The sequence below is a fragment of the Sander vitreus genome, chromosome 18 (genome assembly GCF_031162955.1).
Source record: "Sander vitreus isolate 19-12246 chromosome 18, sanVit1, whole genome shotgun sequence".
Lineage (NCBI taxonomy): Eukaryota > Metazoa > Chordata > Actinopteri > Perciformes > Percidae > Sander > Sander vitreus.
In genome coordinates, this window is record NC_135872.1 from 21,464,968 (window position 1) to 21,487,026 (window position 22,059).

Here is a 22,059-nt window from a genome sequence, read left to right on the forward strand (position 1 = left end):
GCAGACTCAAGGAAAGCTTCAGAGAGATGCTGCATGGCGTGTAGAGACAGACGGCCCGGTTGCTCGCTGCTGCTGCCTTTGACGCGGTGATGGGGATTTTCCTCTTTCTCGCTCTCCCTCTCTCTGTTGCGGTAGCAGACGTGGCCAGCGAGCTGTGATCAAACTGTGCCTTCATCCCTCTCCCTCTCATCAGCTGGAGGCCTTCAGCAGCAGGGTGCCCCAGATTCACAGAGCACCTCCCTCGTCCTATCTAGCGCCGAGGCTGTGGATCACTACTGACACCTTGTGGCCAGGAAAATGGCATACAACGGAGAAGTGCAAGGAAGGCCTGGTATTTGGTGGTTTAAAATGTGGGAATTCTGAGATGCACTGTCTTTCATGAATTTAATGGGGATAACCTAGTGTGACCATGTGGTAAATTATAGCAAATAACATTTATTTAAAAAAAACACCCATTTTGCTTATAAAGCTCTCTCTCTCTATATATATATATATATATAGCTATATATATATATATATATATATATATTTAGCCTTTCAATTGATTCTTTTGAATTTCTGGCTGCACTGCTGTATCTAATCAATATTCCCAATAGGTCAATCAAAGGATGGCGTGGTTCTGCATAGACAGTGATGGGGGCAAGAAAATGGTACATTAGTGTAGATCCTGAATCAATACCAGTATGTGGAGTTTAATCTAGTGAGTGTTCCTCTGGCAGAAATACACACAAGTGACTGAAAGGTTGAACACAGCAGACCAAAGAGCCATTATCAAATAAGACTAGCTCAGCATTTTTCTCCCAAATAAGCTACTTTTTTTTTTTTTTTTTAAGTTTGAGAAGAGTTTAGCAAGGGTAGAGCAAACCTCAGGGGTGACTTTGGGGTGTGCACTGTCAGGGAGTTTCTCCCTTTGTACACTGAATTATTATAAAAGATTTTATCTGGGCTTTTTTTGTGCATGCTAGGCCAAATCCAATAGGATATTTAAGTTGTATGCAAAGCTCTGATATTTTTATCCAAAGCTCTTAAGTCCAAGAAAAAGAAAATTAGCTTGACTCAAGCAGAGCACGTTGATACTGTAATCACCTAACTGCACAGACACTTTTGTTGTTGCAAGAAATGCAGACAGAAAGCTTTTTTAAAGTACAGTAGAAACACCAGTCCACTCAAGTTTAGACGCTCTTTTTTGCTTACAAAAGGGTAAAGAATTGTTTATGTGCAGGTTTGACTCTCTTCAAATGATACAAAGACAATCTTTAATCATCTGTACATGCATTGGCACAATGTCACATTTTTTCTTTTCATCTCAAATATGGAAAAAGGAACCATAATGCATTAAAAAGGTAAAAACAAAGCAGAAACAAACTTATCAAAAGTTCCTCTCAGTGGATGCCACATTTGGCTTTACAGACACTTTGTTTATGATATAATGTTGCAAGCACCTCTTTACCATACTGTTAGGTAATATTTTGAAATGCTGAAAATATAAAGCAACGGTAATACAACATAATGAATCAAGCATAAGTTACACATACACAGAAGGTTCGATTGGACGGATTGTACACACACACACAAAAATCCCTTAATATTGCTTTCTCAATGTACTGTTGAGGAGCACCTTTACCAACAGCAAGGAGGAAGAGAACGAGGAAGAGAAGTGACAATTAAGAGGGAGGAACACAGACAAGAGAGGACGGAAAATGGGATACTTTTGGTTTTGCAGGTGTAACAGTAACAATGCAGGACTTAACCAATCCTTTAAGCTATTTTAATTAAAGAACACAGAAAATGTGCTGAATAAAAGATTAAAAAACAGAAAAATGGCACTATGAGATACAAATAGAGGCTGTTATGAGCCCACTGCCACGGACAAAGATGCAGTTCACACCTGTGGAGTAGAGCAACTTTAGCCCGAATCCTGCCTTCAATGTTTAGTTCTAACAGTAGGCACTATGAGACGCATGGCAACAACATGGTAAGAAGACTCACAGTGAAGTAAAGACAAAACACAGTCATCTCTATATACAGGGCACCTCCCGTTACTGTATTCTTAAAATACAGTTTGAGGCTTTTATGTTTCTCTTAGTGCATGGGGCTGGCCTTGGGTTGAACTTAAAAAATATATAGTGCTGTGAAAAATTGCACTAAAACATCAAAAGATCATTTAGTACAGTGGCTCCCCAAGTGGGTTTCAACAATACTCCGGGGTGTTCTTGAAGAACAGTTTCATCTCATTATGTTCACAATATAATCATTTCCTCAAAATTGATTAATCATTCTCCATCTTCATATTGACACTTGTGCAATTTTTTTTTTTTTAAACTAAACAGTTGCTCAAACTGGGGTCCCAGGGGATCCGAATACAGATTTATTAGACGCTACGGAGCATGAAATTCAAGTCTAACCAGTGGGTTCCGAGAGGCAAATCAAACACTGCTGACGGCATCCTCACCTGGATCAGGGTTTCTCACTCACTCGGCCATTGGCCCGCTTCAGTCCTCTTGGTGCTAACACAGTACAGAGTAAGGCTTCACTGCATTGATTTTGATAGTTCAGGACGGGCATCGTCTTGTCTTAGAAAGGCACGCGACTGAGCTCCGCAGTTCAAACTTCGCTACTGCTCCGGTTCCTCGCCCATTTTTTTTCCTTCTTTCTAGCAGCACTTTGCATTGATCTCCGTTCCAGAGAAAATGACACTTAGTGACCTTGTCAATAATATCCACATACATACATATTTACAGGGAAGATCGTCTCCTTAGACTAGATAGGTCAGTTGATATTTGTTTGTTTTCTGTTACTTAGACACAGAGGGGAGGAAGTGAGGTGTGTGTTTTGTGTGTGTGACTGTACATATGGCAAGGACGTAGAAAGATACCACACGGAAAGGAGACAAAAAGAAACAGAGATGATGATCTGTCCGTCTGTATGTGTGTGTTAAAAGTGTGTGTGTGTGTGTGTGTGTGTTTTGTTTTTTACGAGTGCTTGATAGTGTATTTGCCTTTCTGCAGCTGGGAGATGTACAGCTTTGACTTGGTGCCGTCCAGTCGTTTGAACCACACCTCGTCGTTGTTCATGGTGGTGATGATGGCACTGTATGACACAAACAAACCAGTGTTAGCGCAACATCAATTTCCCCGATCCTCATGACCAACACAGCATGTGACATTAGGGCTGCACGATTTGAGGAAAATGGTGTATAGGTGCAGTGAGAGAAACTACTTGTACAGGTACATGAGATAAATTAATGAAATGAATGAAAACGGGTGCTGTAAATAGCCACAGCCCTGGAAAAGGTTTGCACATAATAGGGAGCTACTCTTTGATGGACGTCCGATGAAATAAAAACTGCAAGTTAAACTCCACAAATAGAAAACAACCGTCTTGTTTTCTAAACTCATCATGGAGCTATTTCACCACCACCCACAATTTATTTTAAAAATCCAGCTGCGACTAGCTCCTTTATTTCCTTCCGTGTAAACACCCCCTACATACTAAAAAACAGCTCAGAATTAGTATGTGGTATGGATGTTGGACACAACAAGAATTAAAGTTCCATGCATCTGACCCTTGGTGCTCTGTAGCATAGATTTTCTAAGTGTCTGGAGCTCTAGGCAAGGCAGCTTTATTTGTATAGCACATTTCAGCAACAGGGCAATTCAAAGTGCTTTACATGAAAACAGATTAAAAAAAAAAAAAAAAAAAAAAAAAAAAAAAAAAAAAGAAAAAAAGTTACAGTGCAGTATAAGAAATTAAACATTGAAGAGCAGTTAAAATAGTTAAATATATAAAAGCAGATAAAATTACTTTCCTGGACTCAGTAATCCAGTTTTTGGAAAGCCAAAGCTTTTTGACCAATATGACAGATATCTCAAGCAGTCCGGTCCATACTTTCTAACCATCTCACCCACTATGGGTCCAGATGCGTCGCACGGCTTTGAGGTTTCATTCCCCATAGTTACAGAAGTTTTTCCTTTAGTGTACTCTTATCATTTTCGATGTGGTCGTCACCGCAAAGCTTAGTTCTTTTCTTCGGCAAACCTTGCCGAATCTACTGAAGGGATAAACTGCATTAATAAACCTATTTCCTCTTTCTCCTATACAGTGGAGAGAACAAGTATTTGATACACTGCCGATTTTGCAGGTTTTCCTACTTACAAAGCATGTAGAGGTCTGTAATTTTTTATCATAGGTACACTTCAACTGTGAGAGACGGAATCTAAACCAAAAATCCAGAAAATCACATTGTATGATCCAACCTCTCCACAATGACCAGAGAGCTGTGTAAGGACATCAGGGATAAAATTGTAGACCTGCACAAGGCTGGAATGGGCTACACGACAATAGGCAAGCAGCTTGGTGAGAAGGCAACAACTGTTGGCGCAATTATTAGAAAATGGAAGAAGTTCAAGATGGCGGTCAATCTCCCTTGGTCTGGGGCACCATGTAAGATCTCACCTCGTGGGGCATCAATGATCATGAGGAAGGTGAGGGGTCAGTCCAGAACTACATGGCAGGACCTGGTCAATGACCTGAAGAGAACTGGGACCACAGTCTCAAAGAAAACCATTAGTAACACACTACGCCATCATGGATTAAAATCCTGCAGCGCATGCAAGGTCCCCCTGCTCAAGCCAGCGCATGTCCAGGCCCATCTGAAGTTTGCCAAATACCATCTGGATGATCCAGAGGAGGAATGGGAGAAGGTCATGTGGTCTGATGAGACAAAAATAGAGCTTTTTGGTCTAAACACCACTCGCCGTGTTTGTAGGAAGAAGAAGGATGAGTACAACCCCAAGAACACCATCCCAACCGTGAAGCATGGGGGTGGAAACGTCATTCTTTTGGGATGCTTTTCTGCAAAGGGGACAGGACGACTGCACTGAGGGGAGGATGGATGGGGCCATGTATCACTAGAACTTGGCCAACAACCTCCTTCCCTCAGTAAGAGCATTGAAGATGGGTCGTGGCTGGGTCTTCCAGCATGACAACGACCCGAAACACACAGCCAGGGCAACTAAGGAGTGGCTCCGTAAGAAGCATCTCAAGGTCCTGGAGTGGCCTAGCCAGTCTCCAGACCTGAACCCAATAGAAAATCATTGGAGGGAGCTCAAAGTCCGTATTGCCCAGCGACAGCCCCGAAACCTGAAGGATCTGGAGAAGGTCTGTATGGAGGAGTGGGCCAAAATCTCTGCTGCAGCGTGTGCAAACCTGGTCAAGAACTACAGGAAACGTATGATCTCTGTAATTGCAAACAAAGGTTTCTTTACCAAATATTAAGTTCTGCTTTTCTGATGTATCAAATACTGATGATGATAATGATGTCATGGAATAAAATGCTAATAATTTCTTAAAAAAAAAAAATCATACAATGTGATTTTCTGGATTTTAGTTTTAGATTCCATCACTCACAGTACCTATGATAAAAATTATAGACTTCTACATGCTTTGTAAGTGGGAAAACCTGCAAAATCTGCAGTGTATCAAATACTGTTCTCCCCACTGTAGGTGTTCAGTTAGGTTGAGAGCTGGTTAGCGGAAAAGTTCCTGGCTACATTTTATTGTCCACAGACTGACTGTCTGGTTTGCTGTACGGGTGTCCAGATCCCGGTATCCTGTTGCGTTTGTGTCACCGCTCAGCGGTGCTGAGGGAGGGCGGTGTGCTGTGAAAAACGGACATCAATGCACACCCGGCCTCTATTCACTCAGCACCCTGTCCGGACAACACGCACCAGGGCAGGATGCACAAAGAGCAGAGTGTGCAATCACAATCAGTCAGTCTAATACTCACAGTGTCGCTCTTTGTTTAAATCCACCAGGAACCATTTCCATTACAAATGAGTCCCCCATGTGACCACCGCATGTCAAGTCACACAGACTCACAATGTGTCAGACACACAATCATTTTGCAGATGAGTACACACATCGTTTGGCGTCATTACTCACACGTGCTGTAATCAATAACCCTGCTCCCGCACCAGGGTAACCACACTTTTTAAATCGACAAAATTTCTAAACTTTTCAAGGATCCATAATAAAATCTTCATGACCATTCACAATGTATAACCTAAACAGAATTGTATAGTACACTTCAAATGTTAATTATTGTATGAAAACAAACAGCGACCTTTTACAAACAGTTGGTTATGTTCATATTTTTTTGATTCTGGATGCGAGTCTGATAAACAATGCGGCAACAAGTATGTACCCTACATACTACATAATGTTTCTCGGCCATGAAATATTAAATGTAAACTTCACCGGTGTGATTCAAAACATATCAGATTCAAACTCTGTTCAAACATAATTTCAGCTAGCTATCATACATGGAGGGAGAGACGGAACCGGGGGGGGCGCACGTAATGGTAAACAAAACGCGACGCATTGACGCATATCGGCACTACGTTTCGACGACAGCTACAGAAAATATATTTGCCCTGTCACGTTACATTATGTTAAAGGTTATCCACGGAAGATTAACGTGATTAATTTCATTAAACACAACAATATTCCATAATTTTTTCAGGTTTTCCCATGACCTTGGAAACCCTGCCACCCCCACACACCCCCCCACACCCACCCTACCTAGTCGGGTACTCGTCCTTCCTGTTGATACAGATGGCCTGTCCCCTGCAGTACCACTGGTTGTCATAGAACAGTCGACCGTCCTCGAAGCGCACCACATGGTGATGTCTGTCAGGCTTGCAGGCTGCAGGGACTGGAGGGAGAGAATTAGAAAAGGGAACAAGGCAGTGAGGTAGTGAGACAGGTACAGTGCAAGTTTAAAAGATATACAGCACAAAATGTGAAAAAAAAAGGCATGACAAAGACAGATGAGGAGGTAACATTTGTCTCCTTTTCAGCTATGAGCGTGAGTGAGCTGAAAGTATTGAATCAGCCCTGTTCCTGTGTAACTGTTGGTCGATCGCTGCACTCAGACAGATATTGACTGAAACCAAGGACGAGGACAAACTCTTACCGTCCACCTTCACCCTGTGTGGCCCCAGTGATGCCATCGCCTGTGGGGGGAGGAAACAGACACAACTAAAAGGTCCAAAATCGCAACACAGACGCATGTGAGTGCTATGCCCGTTTCCAAAATACCTTTCTTATTGCGGTCCAGTCTTCGAGAATATCAAGATCTTGCAGCATGTAAACGATATAAGGCCGTAATTGAGCGGTTAAGGAACAAAAAAAAAATGTACGGTGGTAGGAAACATTCGTCTTAAAAAGCACATCACTGAAGGGCTGCAGCCAAATGTGGTGCGGATGAATGATGAGGGGAATAAGACAAGGACAGGACAAACGGAAAAGGATATCAGAAACAACAACAGGCTTCTTCTTCTTGACAGGGCAGAATGGGTCTTTTTTCTTGTTTTTCCGTGACTGCAATCCATCATTCCACAACTCTGGAAAGCAAAGGGGAAAGATTAGAGAGAGGAGAAACATTGTGCTTCTGAATGATATTCCCTTCATATTAAAATCTGGACAAACTTTGCATCTTGTGGGTTCATATGTTCACAATGTTTATTCTGTGATTATTCATTATTACCACTAATTGTACTCCGTATCTTATGTTAGTACAAAACTATTCATTGATAGGTTTGTCAGTTGACAGATTCTAGTTTTGATAAATGTATTTTGTATGTAATGTGTGTATTTTTTTTTTTTTTTTTACTTACTGTTCAACAAAAATTCCAAATATTTACCAAAAAACTAAATGAAAGTGAGTAATGCTTTTTCTCTATTCCATAGCAGTATAAACTGAATACTGTGGTTTTTTTGGGATGCTGGGCAGGATGTGACAGTGAGCCCTAGTTGGTACCTGAGGTAATGTCAATACTGTGTCTGTCTTCCTCCAATCTTCTTATCTTCTCCTCCAATTCACTCTGCACAGTGTCAAACAGCAGCAACTTCTCACTCTGGAAGACAGAAACCAGTAGGGAAAACACACCGGTGGGAAAAACATCATTACAAATCATCACCAGAAGTACATAAGATAAGATAAACCTTTATTGATCCCCGAAGGGAAAATTCAGGTGTTAGCACGAGACAGACTGAGTGCAGATAGAAGTACAAGTACAAAATAAAAAATAAAAAAAGAGGTAGTAGTAAAAGATTAAAAGTAAATTAACTATACAAGAGCAAATAAAGACAAGTTATGAGGTAAGTGATAAGTTAAAGTGTACAAGGTACAAGTGACATGGTATGATATAGACTGGGTTCAATTCAGTCTAGGTTTAGGTGGTGGTTGTAGAGGCAGTAATTTAAATTAACAAAATGTATCGTGATGATTTTTAGAATTGCTTTTCTCTAGAATGGATATTTTTCATTTATTTATTTAACCAATGACTGACCTAAGTATTTTCTGTTTATACTGTACAGCTGACGGCCACTACATCCTATCCGTTTCCAGCAAAACTGACTGAAAGCAGAAAATCTATATCTATGTAATCTATGTACTTTTTCTAACAAATAAAATAAACATCAGACTGACTGACTGACTTGTGCATTCTTTTTAGAAAACAATTCATTTTTAGAAATGTCTCATGATATGGTGTGTCTAGAAGTGTATTATTCAACTTTTTGTTTTTGTTAAAGAACGAAAAGAAAATCACAATACTCAATACGATCGAATCGCAATACTTATAGAATCGCAATAAATGAAAATCGCAATACAAATGTATCGGGACAAAAGCATATCGTCCCAGCTCTGACATAAGCCCCGACTCATTCGTTGACCTCTTACCTCCCAGTGTTGGCAGGCAGCCTGGATCTCACACTCGTACTTGTTCTTCACTGACTCCAAGCACAGCTCCCTGTAGATCCCTGTGACAAGCATTAAACCATTAATCAATCAATCAATCAATCAATCAATCAGAGGCAGATAGCAGTAATGATTAAATTTTTTAATAAAGTGATTATATAGCCTTTTAAAAAAGGTGCTGTACTTGAAATATGGTACTGAACAGAATTCAGTCTGGGCCGGGATTGCTTCCACACGGCTCTCACCAGAGTTTGATTGACATTTGAATCCTGGGCCAGGAATGGCTGCACTGCACACGGCTCTCGCCTCTGACGTGACAAGCAAACATGGAGGTGGCTGAGCCGTAATGGCGTGCTAGCCGTGAGCTAACGAAAGCAATGGCGCTACCACTGGCTAGCTAATTGCTGCTGCCCTGCACTGCGCACTACCCGGGTCACTAATACGGAGTTCATACCACTGATCAGCGCATCACGAAGGGAGAGAGACGGTGGAGGACAAAGGGGGGGCTAACAGCCTCAGTTATGCTCCCAAACGGACACAGACATGGACAGCGGCAGACACCATGAACTAGGGCTGTTGAAATTAATCACTGCATCGCGTTGCGGACCTGGACGATTCTGCATCGTTGCAGTGACAGACCATAATGATGCATCGTGATATTGAATCGTTGACAGGATAATAATTAAAATCGAAAGACCAGTGAAGATTCACACTTGGAGGACGCATTCCACAGATGCGCAGTAGATCGCTATAAGAATCAGAATGGGCTTTATTGCCAAGTACGTTTTTTTACACATACAAGGAATTTGTCTTGGTGTTGTTGGTGCATGTCACATTTTCTAAATGTAAGAAGGATAAGAAGAATATAACAATATTAATAAAAGATAGAAAATAAAATGTAAAATAAAATAAATAAGTAAAAAGGAACGGTACAGCAGAGTAGGTACAGTGGCATGAGGAGCCAGAGGTGGAGTGTGGGGAGAGTCAGAGTGGGTTCCGGGCCTTGTTGATAAGGCTAGTGGCGGAGGGGGAAAAAAACTGTTCATGTGGCGTGAGGTTTTAGTCCTGACGGACCTCAGCCTCCTGCCAGAGGGGAGTGACTCAAAGAGTTTGTGTCCGGGGTGGGAGGGGTCAGCCACAATCTTTCCAGCACACTTCAGAGTCCTGGTGGCGTAAAGGTCCTGAGTACCACTTGTAGCGTCATCGAATTGGGGCTACATGGATGTCCGCACAAAGCCTACATGTACACCCTCCGATGACGAAATGTACGTCACACGGACCCCCGCAAAGTGGAAAGAATAAATTTGCTCGATGGTGTTTTAAGCCCCCAACGTCGACTTCAAGGCACCTAACCACTGCCTAATCCTAGAGCCTTCAAGGAAGCGCTGCCTGGACGATGACGTTGGGGGCTTAAAACACCAAACACCGAATAAGCTTGTCTCAAGTGTGACTTAAATCTCTGCTCAGGACGCCATTACTCAACTATATCTTTATATTGCAAATATTTGTTTGCTGCTATATTAATGTTCTGAATGTCGAGTACAGAACCTTTCAAATTGTAAAACAGCACATTCAGTTTAGTTGCATATCATTAAAGCAACTTTAATAATTTGTACAAGTACCACAATCTGCTCTGTTTAGCTTCTTTTTTTTCCCCCAGTATAGGGGTGAAATGTATGATAGCTAGAAGAATTTAATAACAAAAGAGTATTCTTTGCTTTCGCCATAGTCAAGTATATTTCATATGATATCACTGTCATAGGTAAAGTCAAATTCTGTCTATTAAACCAAATTGAAATATAAGTATATTACAGCAAAAGCCTGTGGTATTACAATGACCCACCAGCAACTTTGGTCCTGATCTGCATGTTCTCCTGCAGGTTGGCTAAAGGTTCCAGGTACTCCTGGGCACAGCCAGCCATTACCTCCTGCAGCTTGATGTCCACCTGGCTCAGACGCTCCTTGTATAACCTGAACAGCAAAAAATAAGTAGGGAAAGAATATCAATTCATAAACCTAAACTAGCTGGGAACACTCCTGCGTCATTATAGCATTACAGTGAGCCGAACAATTAGAAAATATCTTGTAAGCAAATGCAAAAATAATGGTAATAGGTAATGATTAAAACTCAACAGGTCTTTAGAAAGTGTAGGCTTTATGAGGATAAGCAGAATAAAGGAAGAGTTGTAAAAAAAAAAAAATATATATCTGATTGATGATGAACTGATGATTTTCTAACTCTCATTGGTGAGCAAAACAGTGTCCTTGTCTCTCCAGAACAGGACGCTGTGGCACATCTACAGAAGAATACTGTTTATTTAATGCGCCTGCCAACACCAACTTAGTTTAATATATTATAAGCCATTTTCAAAACTGAATTTCACCTCATAATTATAGCCACTTTGTCAAAAACTTCTGATAAGAAATATTGTACCTGACCCACAAATATTTACAAAAAAAATTGGCTAGCAGCTGATGTACATTTATCCAAGATGACCACCTGTTTTTACAGCTATATGGAAAATATGGCTGACCACCACTCTGAAAAAGGTCCAACGTCCCAAGTATGCCAAGCAACCAGATACAATGTGTCTTAGAAGCTCTGGCACAGAGTTTAGTAAGAGTTCAACTTCAATATGAAGTACACTGTTGACTCTGATCTGACAGCAGTAGGTGAAGGCTGTGTTTTGATGGGAAGGAACTTACTGCTCCTTCAAGTCAGTGAACTGTTTCTCCAGGGTGGTCATCTCATCCAGGCACTCCATCCTCCTCCTCTCACAGTCCTCATCATCCATCTCTGTTCACATAAAGACAGAACAGGTTTAACATCACCTCCATATCTACTGCTTTCCCTTTCAACCATCGTTGACATCATAGCATCTCCACCCCATACTGTTCGTAGGTGAAAATGTCAGCTACTTTTCAACAGCAACCGCCTTTCATGATGCACCCATGTCTGACAGACAAGCATTTTTTTCTTTTTATTTAGCTGTGGGTTGATATTTAAGGCCTATTTTTCTTCCTACCCGAGCTGTCTCCATCTTCAGACACGGACGAGCTAACCGTGTCCTCCTCGTCTGTGCTGCTGCCGTCTTGCTCGGGAAAATCCACCTCCATTTCTTCGTGGTTACTTTCTTTCTTCTCCCGGGAGTGAACGGGCATCACGACTTCCAGACAAGCCGGTGTTAACGAGGGTAGAATGTTATCCCGAATTAATAGGCAAGAAATACCTAAGTCGGCTAACCGGTTAGCTAGCCCCTTCTTATATACAGTCTATGGCTAGCCCGCATCTAGACAGCTGGAAATGCAAACATGGCCACCGCTAGCCAATCAGACGGAATTTTACTGAGTCTGTCCAATCAAATGTTGGTATGGGTAAGTCATTTCTACACAATGATTTTAGGGACTTGTAGTTTTTAAAGTTTTTCTGAACAACTAATACGTAGGCTACTGGTTGTGCAGGTATAAAAAGTCAATGTAGCTGTATACTAATACATCTACATTGATATGCTTTTTTTTTTTAGGTGTTTGGAAAAATTAGATTATTTATTATTATATCATATGTTCTTTGTTTGTTTGTTTGCAGTACAATACTTTTTAATGCATTAATATGTTATTGATAGCCTACAACTTTTTAAGTCACCATTTATAAACTGTGAATAAAAGCTTGATTAATGGTTTATAAATCATTTACTCATGCTTTATAGATGCTTTGTCTTTTCAGTTATGTAATTCATCATAGAGACCCCACAATGGATTATTTAACCTTTGACCTTCTTACCTTGTAAATTGGTGATTTATTAAAATTTGTAACTACAGATGACTTACCAGCTTTTCTGATGATCTAATAGGGCCTTTATTCATGATTTATAAACATCTAATTGCAGCCTTGATAATTTATTATCCTTTATTAATTAATAACATTAAGTAACTCAAGGACCATTGATGACTCAAAAGGCAGAGAGACTGTTCACAACTTGGCAACCCGAAAGTTGTTCTTATTGATAGCTGATAGCTGATAATAAAGCACTAGAAAATGCATTTCCTGCAGAAAATGCGCGTGAATGCTGATACTCTTCTCCCTGTGCACCAACAGCTGCACTTCCAGTCACCAGTCCGTCAAGCTCCTGAAGTTCGCGGACGACACCACCCTCATTGGACTCATCTCTGGTGGGAATGAGTCTGCCTTCAGGTGGGAGATTGACCACCTGGAGACCTGGTGCAGTCAGAACAACTTGGAGCTAAACGCTCTGAAGACAGTGGAGATGGTTGTGGACTTTAGGAAGGATGCAGCCCCCCCCCATCACTCTGGGTAACTCCACACATATAGGCACCGATTTATGTTTTCCTCGTGGGTGCTCACGGGCGCACGCCGTTTAAAAAAAAAAAGTAGTCCAAAAATGTTTGCATTTCCAGTGTTTCCTCTAGAATTTTTTTTCAGCGGTGGCAGGGAGGGGGAGGGGGGTGTTGGACGGAGTATGGGCTTATCTGCTAATGTTAGCTACCGACCGTTACCTTGAAACCATCCAGAAAATAGACGGTACCGTAGGGTGATTTAACGTCACAGACACAAACTGTTTGAACCCCTACCCGCACATTTTGCACTCAACCCATTCAGCCTTTTTTTATGTATGCACCAAGGCAAATAACACATAATTGTACTGTACTTATTGTGGCAATAAAACCTTTTCTGATTCTAAAGCTCAACTGGATTGCTAGCTTAACTGCGTAAGAAGGGAAGTAGTGAGAATAGTTGGAAAAGTGGGAATGGTTTTAATAAGTATTAATTTCATTTAAAGGTTAAATAAAACCACAATGTTGAATATTTAAGTTTTTTTGAAAAGCTAATGCTAACGTTCAATAATGCCAAAAGATGTAGAACATTGTACGGTTTCAATTTATTTTCTAGCTGAAAGTATGAATAAGTAGAAAAGAGAGAGCTGTGACAAACATTTATGAAAATGCAGAAATATGAAACAAATTGTTTGAAAAATCTCAAAATGCATTTCACTGCATTTTTGTCAGCAGACAAACCTGGAAGTTGAAATGTAAAACTATCAGAGTTGGAACCTGAACTGCATTATGTAAATAAGCTAAGAGCTGAAATACCTTGCTAGAAACGCTAGAAGCTAAACTGGAATAATATCAAAAGTGGAAGTTCAAATGAATTGACTGAAAAAGCTGAAAGAAAAAATACATTGTATTATTATCAAACAAAAAAGCATCATCCTAAAGCGCTGAGAGCTGAAATATATTGCCTATGAAAAAGGGGGCTGTATGACTTTGCATTGAAAAAGTTGATAGATAAAATGTGTTAGTTACGTATGCCTCAAACAGTAGCTTATTTATGTGTGAAATACAATCATAATACAGAGTTTGATGTCGTCAATTGTCTATCTTGTCAGTTTAGATGTCGTCTCCTCTATCTGGTCAGACTTGATGGCGTCCCCTTTATCTGGTTAGAGAGACACATGTTCTGTCCTCGGGCCCCACACAAGATAGCCAATGACTCCATGCTATTTTGTGGGAGAGCAACCAGTATAATAAGATGTTCTTATGCAAACAGTTTTAGTGGAATGCAAATCATAATTTTTCGAACATTTCCCTCCTTTTTAAATTTTTTAGCATCTTCTATAATATAATATTAAATGAGTAAATGTTTTGAAACTTCTTTCTTTTGACACTTTTGAAGTATATGTGAATATGAGAGTAAATGTGTAAGCGAATAAAATGAATAAGATTCTGCATAACATTGTGTACTTCTGCAATTTTCTCAGCACATTACTCTTCTTTCGATTTTCATAATGCACATCATTAAGCATTCACGTCAACGTTTAAACATTTTTAATTAGATGTTGCTTTCATCATAATCTCCGTGCTCCAGTTGCTGATCCATGATTTTTGTCATTATGGTTTCAATCCATCTTTGCACTAAACCCCGAAGGCAAGGTATCACACAAATGCACAGGCAACCAGGAAAGATGCAGCGACTGAAACAGAAACTAGGAGAGAAGAAATTAAAGTGCTCCATTTTACAAACCAGGATTCCAGCAGGTTGCTGAATGGGTCATTTATGCATGAATTGCATTTAGTAATGTGCTTTGAAATTAGTGCTTTGAACTGGTTTGGTACGCCTCTAGGTACTCCGATTTTATCAATGTAAACTCTGTCATCAAACGAGCCACCAGGAGCGTCCCTCCTTTCTCGGTATGAGACATGTTTTGGGTGCTGTTTTTGTAGTTACCGTTGTCGCTAGTGAAAAAAAGTCATCAAAAAGTCATAGTATAGTGTGTCGAACAAAGTCGACAAAGTCTTAGTATAGTATGTCTAAAAAATCATAAAAAAAGTTTATGGTATAGTGTTGTGGTGTTGGACGTTTCTGTTACCTGTTTGTATATTTCGGTTGCTGTTTCCTGTTTTTGTATATTTATTCTGTATTTTTCTGTTCCCTGTCTTGTAAATTTATCCTGTGTTGTGTATTGTGGTCTGTGTATATTTTGTTGTGTATTTTTCTGTTGTGCATTTCCCTGTTTATGTTCTGTTTCCTGTTTTATTTTGATAGTCTGTTTTCTGTCTTGTCATGTCTAGTTTTACGTCCCTTGTTTTCCCACCTGTGTGATTGTCTGATGTGCTTCAATGTGCAAAGTATAGTAGTAAAAAAAAATCATAGCATAGTATGTCGAAACAATCAAAAAAAGTCATACTAGTGGCCGGATTAGCTCAGTTGGTAGAGCAGGCGCACATATATAGAGGATTTACTCCTCGACTCAGCGGCTGCGTGTTCGACTCCAAACTGTGGCCCATTGCTGCATGTCATTCCCCTTCTCTCTCCCCTTTCATGTCTTCGTCTGTCCTGTGGAATTAAAGGCCTAAAATGCCCAAAAAAATAATCTTTAAAAAAAAAAAAAAATATGCTAGTTATACCATGTCAAAAAAAAGTCATAGTATAGTATGTCGAAAAAAAGTCATAGTATAATATGTCAAAAAAAGTCATAGTATAGAATGATGGAAAAAAGTCATAGTATAGCATGGTGAAAAAAGCAATACCAAAGTAATGGTGTAGTATGTTGAAAAAAGTCATAGTATAGTATGTCAAAAAAAGTCATAGTATAGTATGACAAAAAAAGTCATAATATAGTATGTCGAAAAAAAGTGATAACAATGTCATAGTATAGTATGTCCAAAAAAAAGTCATAGTATAGTATGTCCAAAAAAGTCAAAAAAAAGTCGTGGTATAGAATGATGGAAAAAAGTCATAGTATAGCATGTCAAAAAAATCGAAAAAATTTCAATATAGTCAAAAACTGATAACAAAGTCATAGTATAGTATGTCGAAAAAAAGTGATAAAGTCATAGAATAGTATGATGGAAAAAAGTCATAGTATAGTATATCCAAAAAAAAGTCATAGTATAGTATATCCAAAAAAAAGTCATAGTATAGTATGTCGAAAAAAGTAAAAAAAAAGTCATAGTATAGTATGACAAAAAAAGTCATAATATAGTATGTCGAAAAAAAGTGATAACAATGTCATAGTATAATATGATGGAAAAAGTCATAGTATAGTATGTCCAAAAAAAAGTCATAAATGTAAAAAAAAAAGTCATAGTGTAGTATGTCGGGGAAAAAAGTGATAAAGTCATAGTATAGTATGATGGAAAAAAGTTATAGTATAGTATGTCCAAAAAAAGATCATAGTATAGTATGTTGAAAAAAGTAAAAAACAAAAAGTCATAGTATAGTATGTCGAATGAAAATAGTAGTATAGCATGTCAAAAAAAGTCAAAAGAATGTCAATATAGTATACCGAAAAAAAATGTATAACAAAGTCATAGTATAGTATGTTGGAAAAAAGTCATAGTATAGCATGGCGAAAAAAGTAATACCAAAGTAATAGTATAGTATGTCAAAAAAAGTCATAGTATAGTATGTCAAAAAAAGTCATAGTATAGTATGTCGAAAAAAGTTATAACAAAGTCATAGAATAGTATGATGGAAAAAAAGTCATAGTATAGTATGTCCAAAAAAAAGTAAAAAAAAAGTCATAGTATAGTATGACTAAAAAGTCATAATATAGTATGTTGAAAAAAAGTGATAACAAAGTCATAGTATAGTATGATGGAAAAAGTCATAATATAGTATGTCGAAAAAAAGGATTAGTATAGTATGTTGAAAAAAGTCAAAAAAAAGTCATTGTATAGAATGATGGAAAAAAGTCATAGTATAGTATGTCCAAAAAAAAGTCGAAAAAAATGTCATAGTATAGTATGTCGAAAAAAATGATAACAAAGTCATAGTATAGTATGTTGAAAAAAAGTCATAGTATAGCATGTCAAAAAAAGTAATACCAAAGTAATAGTATAGTATGTCAAAAAAAGTCATAGTATAGTATGTCGAAAAAAAGTTATAACAAAGTCATAGAATAGTATGATAGAAAAAAAGTCATAGTATAGTATGTCGAAAAAAAGTGATAACAATGTCATAGTATAGAATGATGGAAAAAGTCATAATATAGTATGTCGAAAAAAAGTGATAACAATGTCATAGTATAGTATGATGGAAAAAGTCATAGTATAGTATGTCCAAAAATGTCGAAAAAAAAGTCATAGTATAGTATGTCGGGAAAAAAAAGTGATAACAAAGTCATAGTGTAGTATGATGGAAAAAAGTTATAGTATAGTATGTCCAAAAAAAATGTCATAGTATAGTATGTTGAAAAAAGTAATAGTATAGTATAAAAAAGTCGAAACAATGTCAATATAATATACCGAAAAAAAGTGATAACAAAGTCATAGTATAGTATGTTGGAAAAAAGTCATAGTATAGCATGGCGAAAAAAGTAATACCAAAGTCATAGTATAGTATGTTGAAAAAAGTCATAATATAGTATGTCGAAAAAAAGTGATAACAATGTCATAGTATAGTATGATGGAAAAAGTCATAGCATAGTATGTTGAAAAAATCTGAAAACCAGTCATTATATATTATGATGGAAAATGTCATACAAAGCGAAATGGTGAAAAAAGTAATACCAAAGTCATAGTATAGTATGTCAAAAAAAGTTGAAAAAAGTCATAGCATAGTATGTCAAAAAAAGTCGAAAAAAAGTCATAGTATAGTATTTCAAAAAAAGTAATAGTATAGTATATGATATAATATGACTTTTTTCCATCAAACTATATTATGACTTTGGTATTACTTTTTTCGACATACTATGAGTTTTTTTTTCAACACACTATACTATGACTTTTTATTCAACTTTTTTGACATTCTATGACTTTCTATGACTTTTTCCATCATACTTATACTATGACTTGTTTATGATTTTTTCGACATACTATACTATGACTTTTTTTGACATACTATACTATGACTTTTTTTGACATACTATACTATGACTTTTTTCGACCTTTTTTACATACTATACTGTGACTTTTTTTCGACATGCTATTCTATGACTTTCAACATACTATACTATGACTTTTTTTTGACATACTATACTATGACTTTTTGATGATTTTTTTGACATACTATACTATGACTTTTTTTCCATCATACTATACTCTGACTTTATTACTTTTTTTGACATACTATACTATGACTTTTTTAAGACTTTTTTGAACATACTATACTATACTATGACTTATTTCCATCATCTGTGACTTTTTTCCGACTGACTGATGACTTTGTTATCACTTTTTTATGACATACTATAGTATGACTTTTTTTCATCATACTATACATGACTGGTTTTCTGATTTTTTCGACATACTATATTATGACTTTTTTTTACATGCTATACTATGACTTTTTTATGATTTTTTCCATCAAACTATACTATGACTTTGGCATTACTTTTTTCAACATACTATGCTAAGACTTTTTTTCGACTTTTTTCCATCATACTATTCTATGACTTTGTTATCACTTTTTTTCGACAAACTATACTTTTCATGATTTCTTTGACATTCTATACTATGACTTTTTGATGATTTTTTTGACATACTATACTATGACTTTTTTCGACATACTATATACTATGACTCTTTTATGATTTTTTTTTTATGATATTATGACTTTTTGAAGACATTATACTATGACTTTTTTCAAATTTTTTGACATACTTTACTATGACTTTTTTTTAACATACTATAACGTGACTTTTTTCGACTTTTTTCAACATACTATACGATAACTTTTTTCCGACTTATTTTCAACATACTATACTATGATTTTTTAATAATTTTTTCGACATACAATACTAGGCTTTCATCACTTTTTTCAACACACTACACTACGTTTTAGTTTCATGCACCATTCATATCTGGAATATACTCCCAGAAAACTGCAAGTCCGCTGCAAGTCTCAGTACTTTTAAATTAAGGATGAAGATTTTTCTTTTTGATGCTGCCTTTTTTGAGTAAATGTTCATGTCTTACCTTATTCTTAAATTTTATACATTTTATGTATATATGTCTTATTCTATTTTAGCTGTTTTCATATTGTCTTAACTTCAATTTTTTTTTATTGTTTTGAACTGCTCTTTAATGTTTTATGTAAAGCACTTTTTAATATCTTTGTTGCTGATATGTGCTATATAAATAAAGCTGCTTTGCCTTCCCCTCGCTGTGATTTATTTCCACATACTATGACTTTTTAGCACATACTATACTATGGCTTTTATGACATACTATACTATTACTTTTTTTCAACCTACTATTCTATGACTTTTTTTTCGACCTTTTTGGACATACTATACTATGACTTTGTTTTGGACATGTTATTGACTTTGTTATTACTTTTTTCGACATACTATACTATGACTTTTTTCCATCAAACTATATTATGACTTTTTTTTCAACTTTTTTGACATTCTATGACTTTGAATGACTTTTTTTCGACATATGGAATATGACTTTATCACTTTTTTTGACATACTATACTATGACTTTTTGATGATTTTTTTGACATCTGTGACTTTTTTTCCGACATACTATACTATGACTTTTTTTTCGACATACTATACTATGACTCTTATATGATTTTTTCGATATACTATACTATGACTCTTTTATGATTTTTTTGATATATTATACTATGACTTTTTAATCTTTTTTCCATCATACTATACATCAGACTTTTTCATTACTTTTTTCGACATACTATACCATGACTTTTTTTTGACATACTATACCATGACTTTTTTTATGATTTTTTAGACATACTATACTGCGACTTTTTTTTCAACTTTTTTGACATACTACACTATGACTTTGTTATCACTTTTTTCAACATACTATACTATGACTTTTTGCTGATTCTTTCGACATACTATACTATGACTTTGTTATCACTTTTTTTCTGAACTTCTCTTTAATGTTTCATGTAAAGCAATACTATACTATGACTTATTTCCATCATACTATACTGTGACTTTTTTTTCGACTTTTTCGACAAACTATACTATGACTTGTTTATGATTTTTTCGACATACTATACTATGACTTTTTTCGACTTTTTTAACATACCATACTGTGACTTTTTTTCGACATGCTAATCTATGACTTTCAACATACTATACTATGACTTTTTTTGACATACTATACTATGACTTTTTTCGACCTTTTTTACATACTATACTGTGACTTTTTTTCGACATGCTATTCTATGACTTTCAACATACTATACTATGACTTTTTTTTGACATACTATACTATGACTTTTTGATGATTTTTTGACATACTATACTATGACTTTTTTTCCATCATACTATACTCTGACTTTATTACTTTTTTTGACATACTATACTATGACTTTTTTAAGACTTTTTTGAACATACTATACTATGACTTATTTCCATCATACTATACTGTGACTTTTTTCCGACTGACTGATGACTTTGTTATCACTTTTTTATGACATACTATAGTATGACTTTTTTTCATCATACTATACATGACTGGTTTTCTGATTTTTTCGACATACTATATTATGACTTTTTTTTACATGCTATACTATGATTTTTTTTTATGATTTTTTTCCATCAAACTATACTATGACTTTGGCATTACTTTTTTCAACATACTATGCTAAGACTTTTTTTCGACTTTTTTCCATCATACTATTCTATGACTTTGTTATCACTTTTTTTCGACAAACTATACTATGACTTTTTTCAACATACTATACCATGACTTTTTTCCGAAACACTATACTATGACTCTTTTATGATTTTTTCGATATACTATAATATGACTTTTTGATGATTTTTTTGACATACTGTACTATGACTTTTTTCGACATACTATAGTATTACTTTTTTCGAATTTTTTCAACATACCATACTATGACATTTTTTCGACATACTTATACTATTACTTTTTTTTCGACATACTATACTATGACTTTTTTTTCTACTTTTTTCGACATACTATACTATGACTTTTTTTTCGACATACTATACTATGACTTTTTTCCATCATACTATACTATGACTTTGTCATCACTTTTTTTCGATATACTATAGTATGACTTTTTTTCAACATGCTATTCTATGACTTTTCAAACAACAATATGACTTTGTTATTACTTTTTTCGACATACTATACTATGACTTTGTTATCACTTTTTTTCGACATAATATACAATGACTAGTTTTCTTTTGACTTTTTTTAAACTTTTTTCAACGTACTAAAATTGACATTTTTATTATTTTTTCCATCATACTATACTATGTCTTGTTATCACTTTTTTCGACATACTATACTTTGACTTTTTAACATCAAACTATACTTTGGTATACTTTGGTAAGACTTTGGTATTACTTTTTTCGATCATTTTTTGATCATTTTTTTGACATACTATACTATGACTTTGTTATCCCATTTTTTTGTCATACTATACTATGACTTTTTTTTACTTTTTCAACATCCTATACTACGACCTTTTTCGACTTCTTCGACATACTATAATCTAACTTTTTTCAACTTAATAAAATTTACATTTTTTATTATTTTTTCCATCATACTATACTATGACTTATTACTTTTTTCGACATACTATACTTTGACTTTTTTCCATCAAACTGTACTATGATTTTGTTATCACTTTTTTTCGACATACTATACTATGACTTTTTTTCGACATACTATCCTATGACTTTTTTTCGACATACTATAGTATGTTATTATATTATATAGTAAGTTATATTATAGTATGATGGAAAACAAGTCATAGTATAGTATGTTGAAAAAAAGATATAGTATAGTATGTTGAAAAAATGTCATAGTACAGTGTT

At 36.1% G+C, this 22,059-nt stretch overlaps 1 protein-coding gene across 3 annotated transcripts; it reads right to left on the reverse strand.

Moving 5' to 3' along the window:
* Positions 1 to 1,237: 1,237 nt before the first annotated feature.
* LOC144533517 (breast cancer metastasis-suppressor 1-like protein-A) lies at positions 1,238 to 12,035 on the reverse strand. Of its 3 annotated transcripts, none has more exons than XM_078274925.1 (10): positions 11,791 to 12,034; positions 11,471 to 11,561; positions 10,608 to 10,735; positions 8,747 to 8,826; positions 7,823 to 7,919; positions 7,317 to 7,406; positions 7,102 to 7,166; positions 6,977 to 7,016; positions 6,583 to 6,715; positions 1,238 to 3,090 (listed from the first exon to the last, which is right to left on the reverse strand). In XM_078274925.1, the coding sequence occupies exons 1-10, from the start codon at positions 11,924 to 11,926 to the stop codon at positions 2,973 to 2,975; spliced, it is 978 nt and encodes a 325-aa protein (XP_078131051.1). In that variant the 5' UTR covers positions 11,927 to 12,034; the 3' UTR covers positions 1,238 to 2,972. The 3 variants fall into 3 exon arrangements, with proteins under 3 accessions (XP_078131051.1, XP_078131053.1, XP_078131054.1); XM_078274927.1 differs by having other exon boundaries at positions 6,977 to 7,009; positions 7,101 to 7,166; XM_078274928.1 differs by lacking the exon at positions 6,977 to 7,016 and having other exon boundaries at positions 2,974 to 3,090; positions 11,791 to 12,035.
* Between the last annotated feature and the right edge of the window lie 10,024 nt (positions 12,036 to 22,059).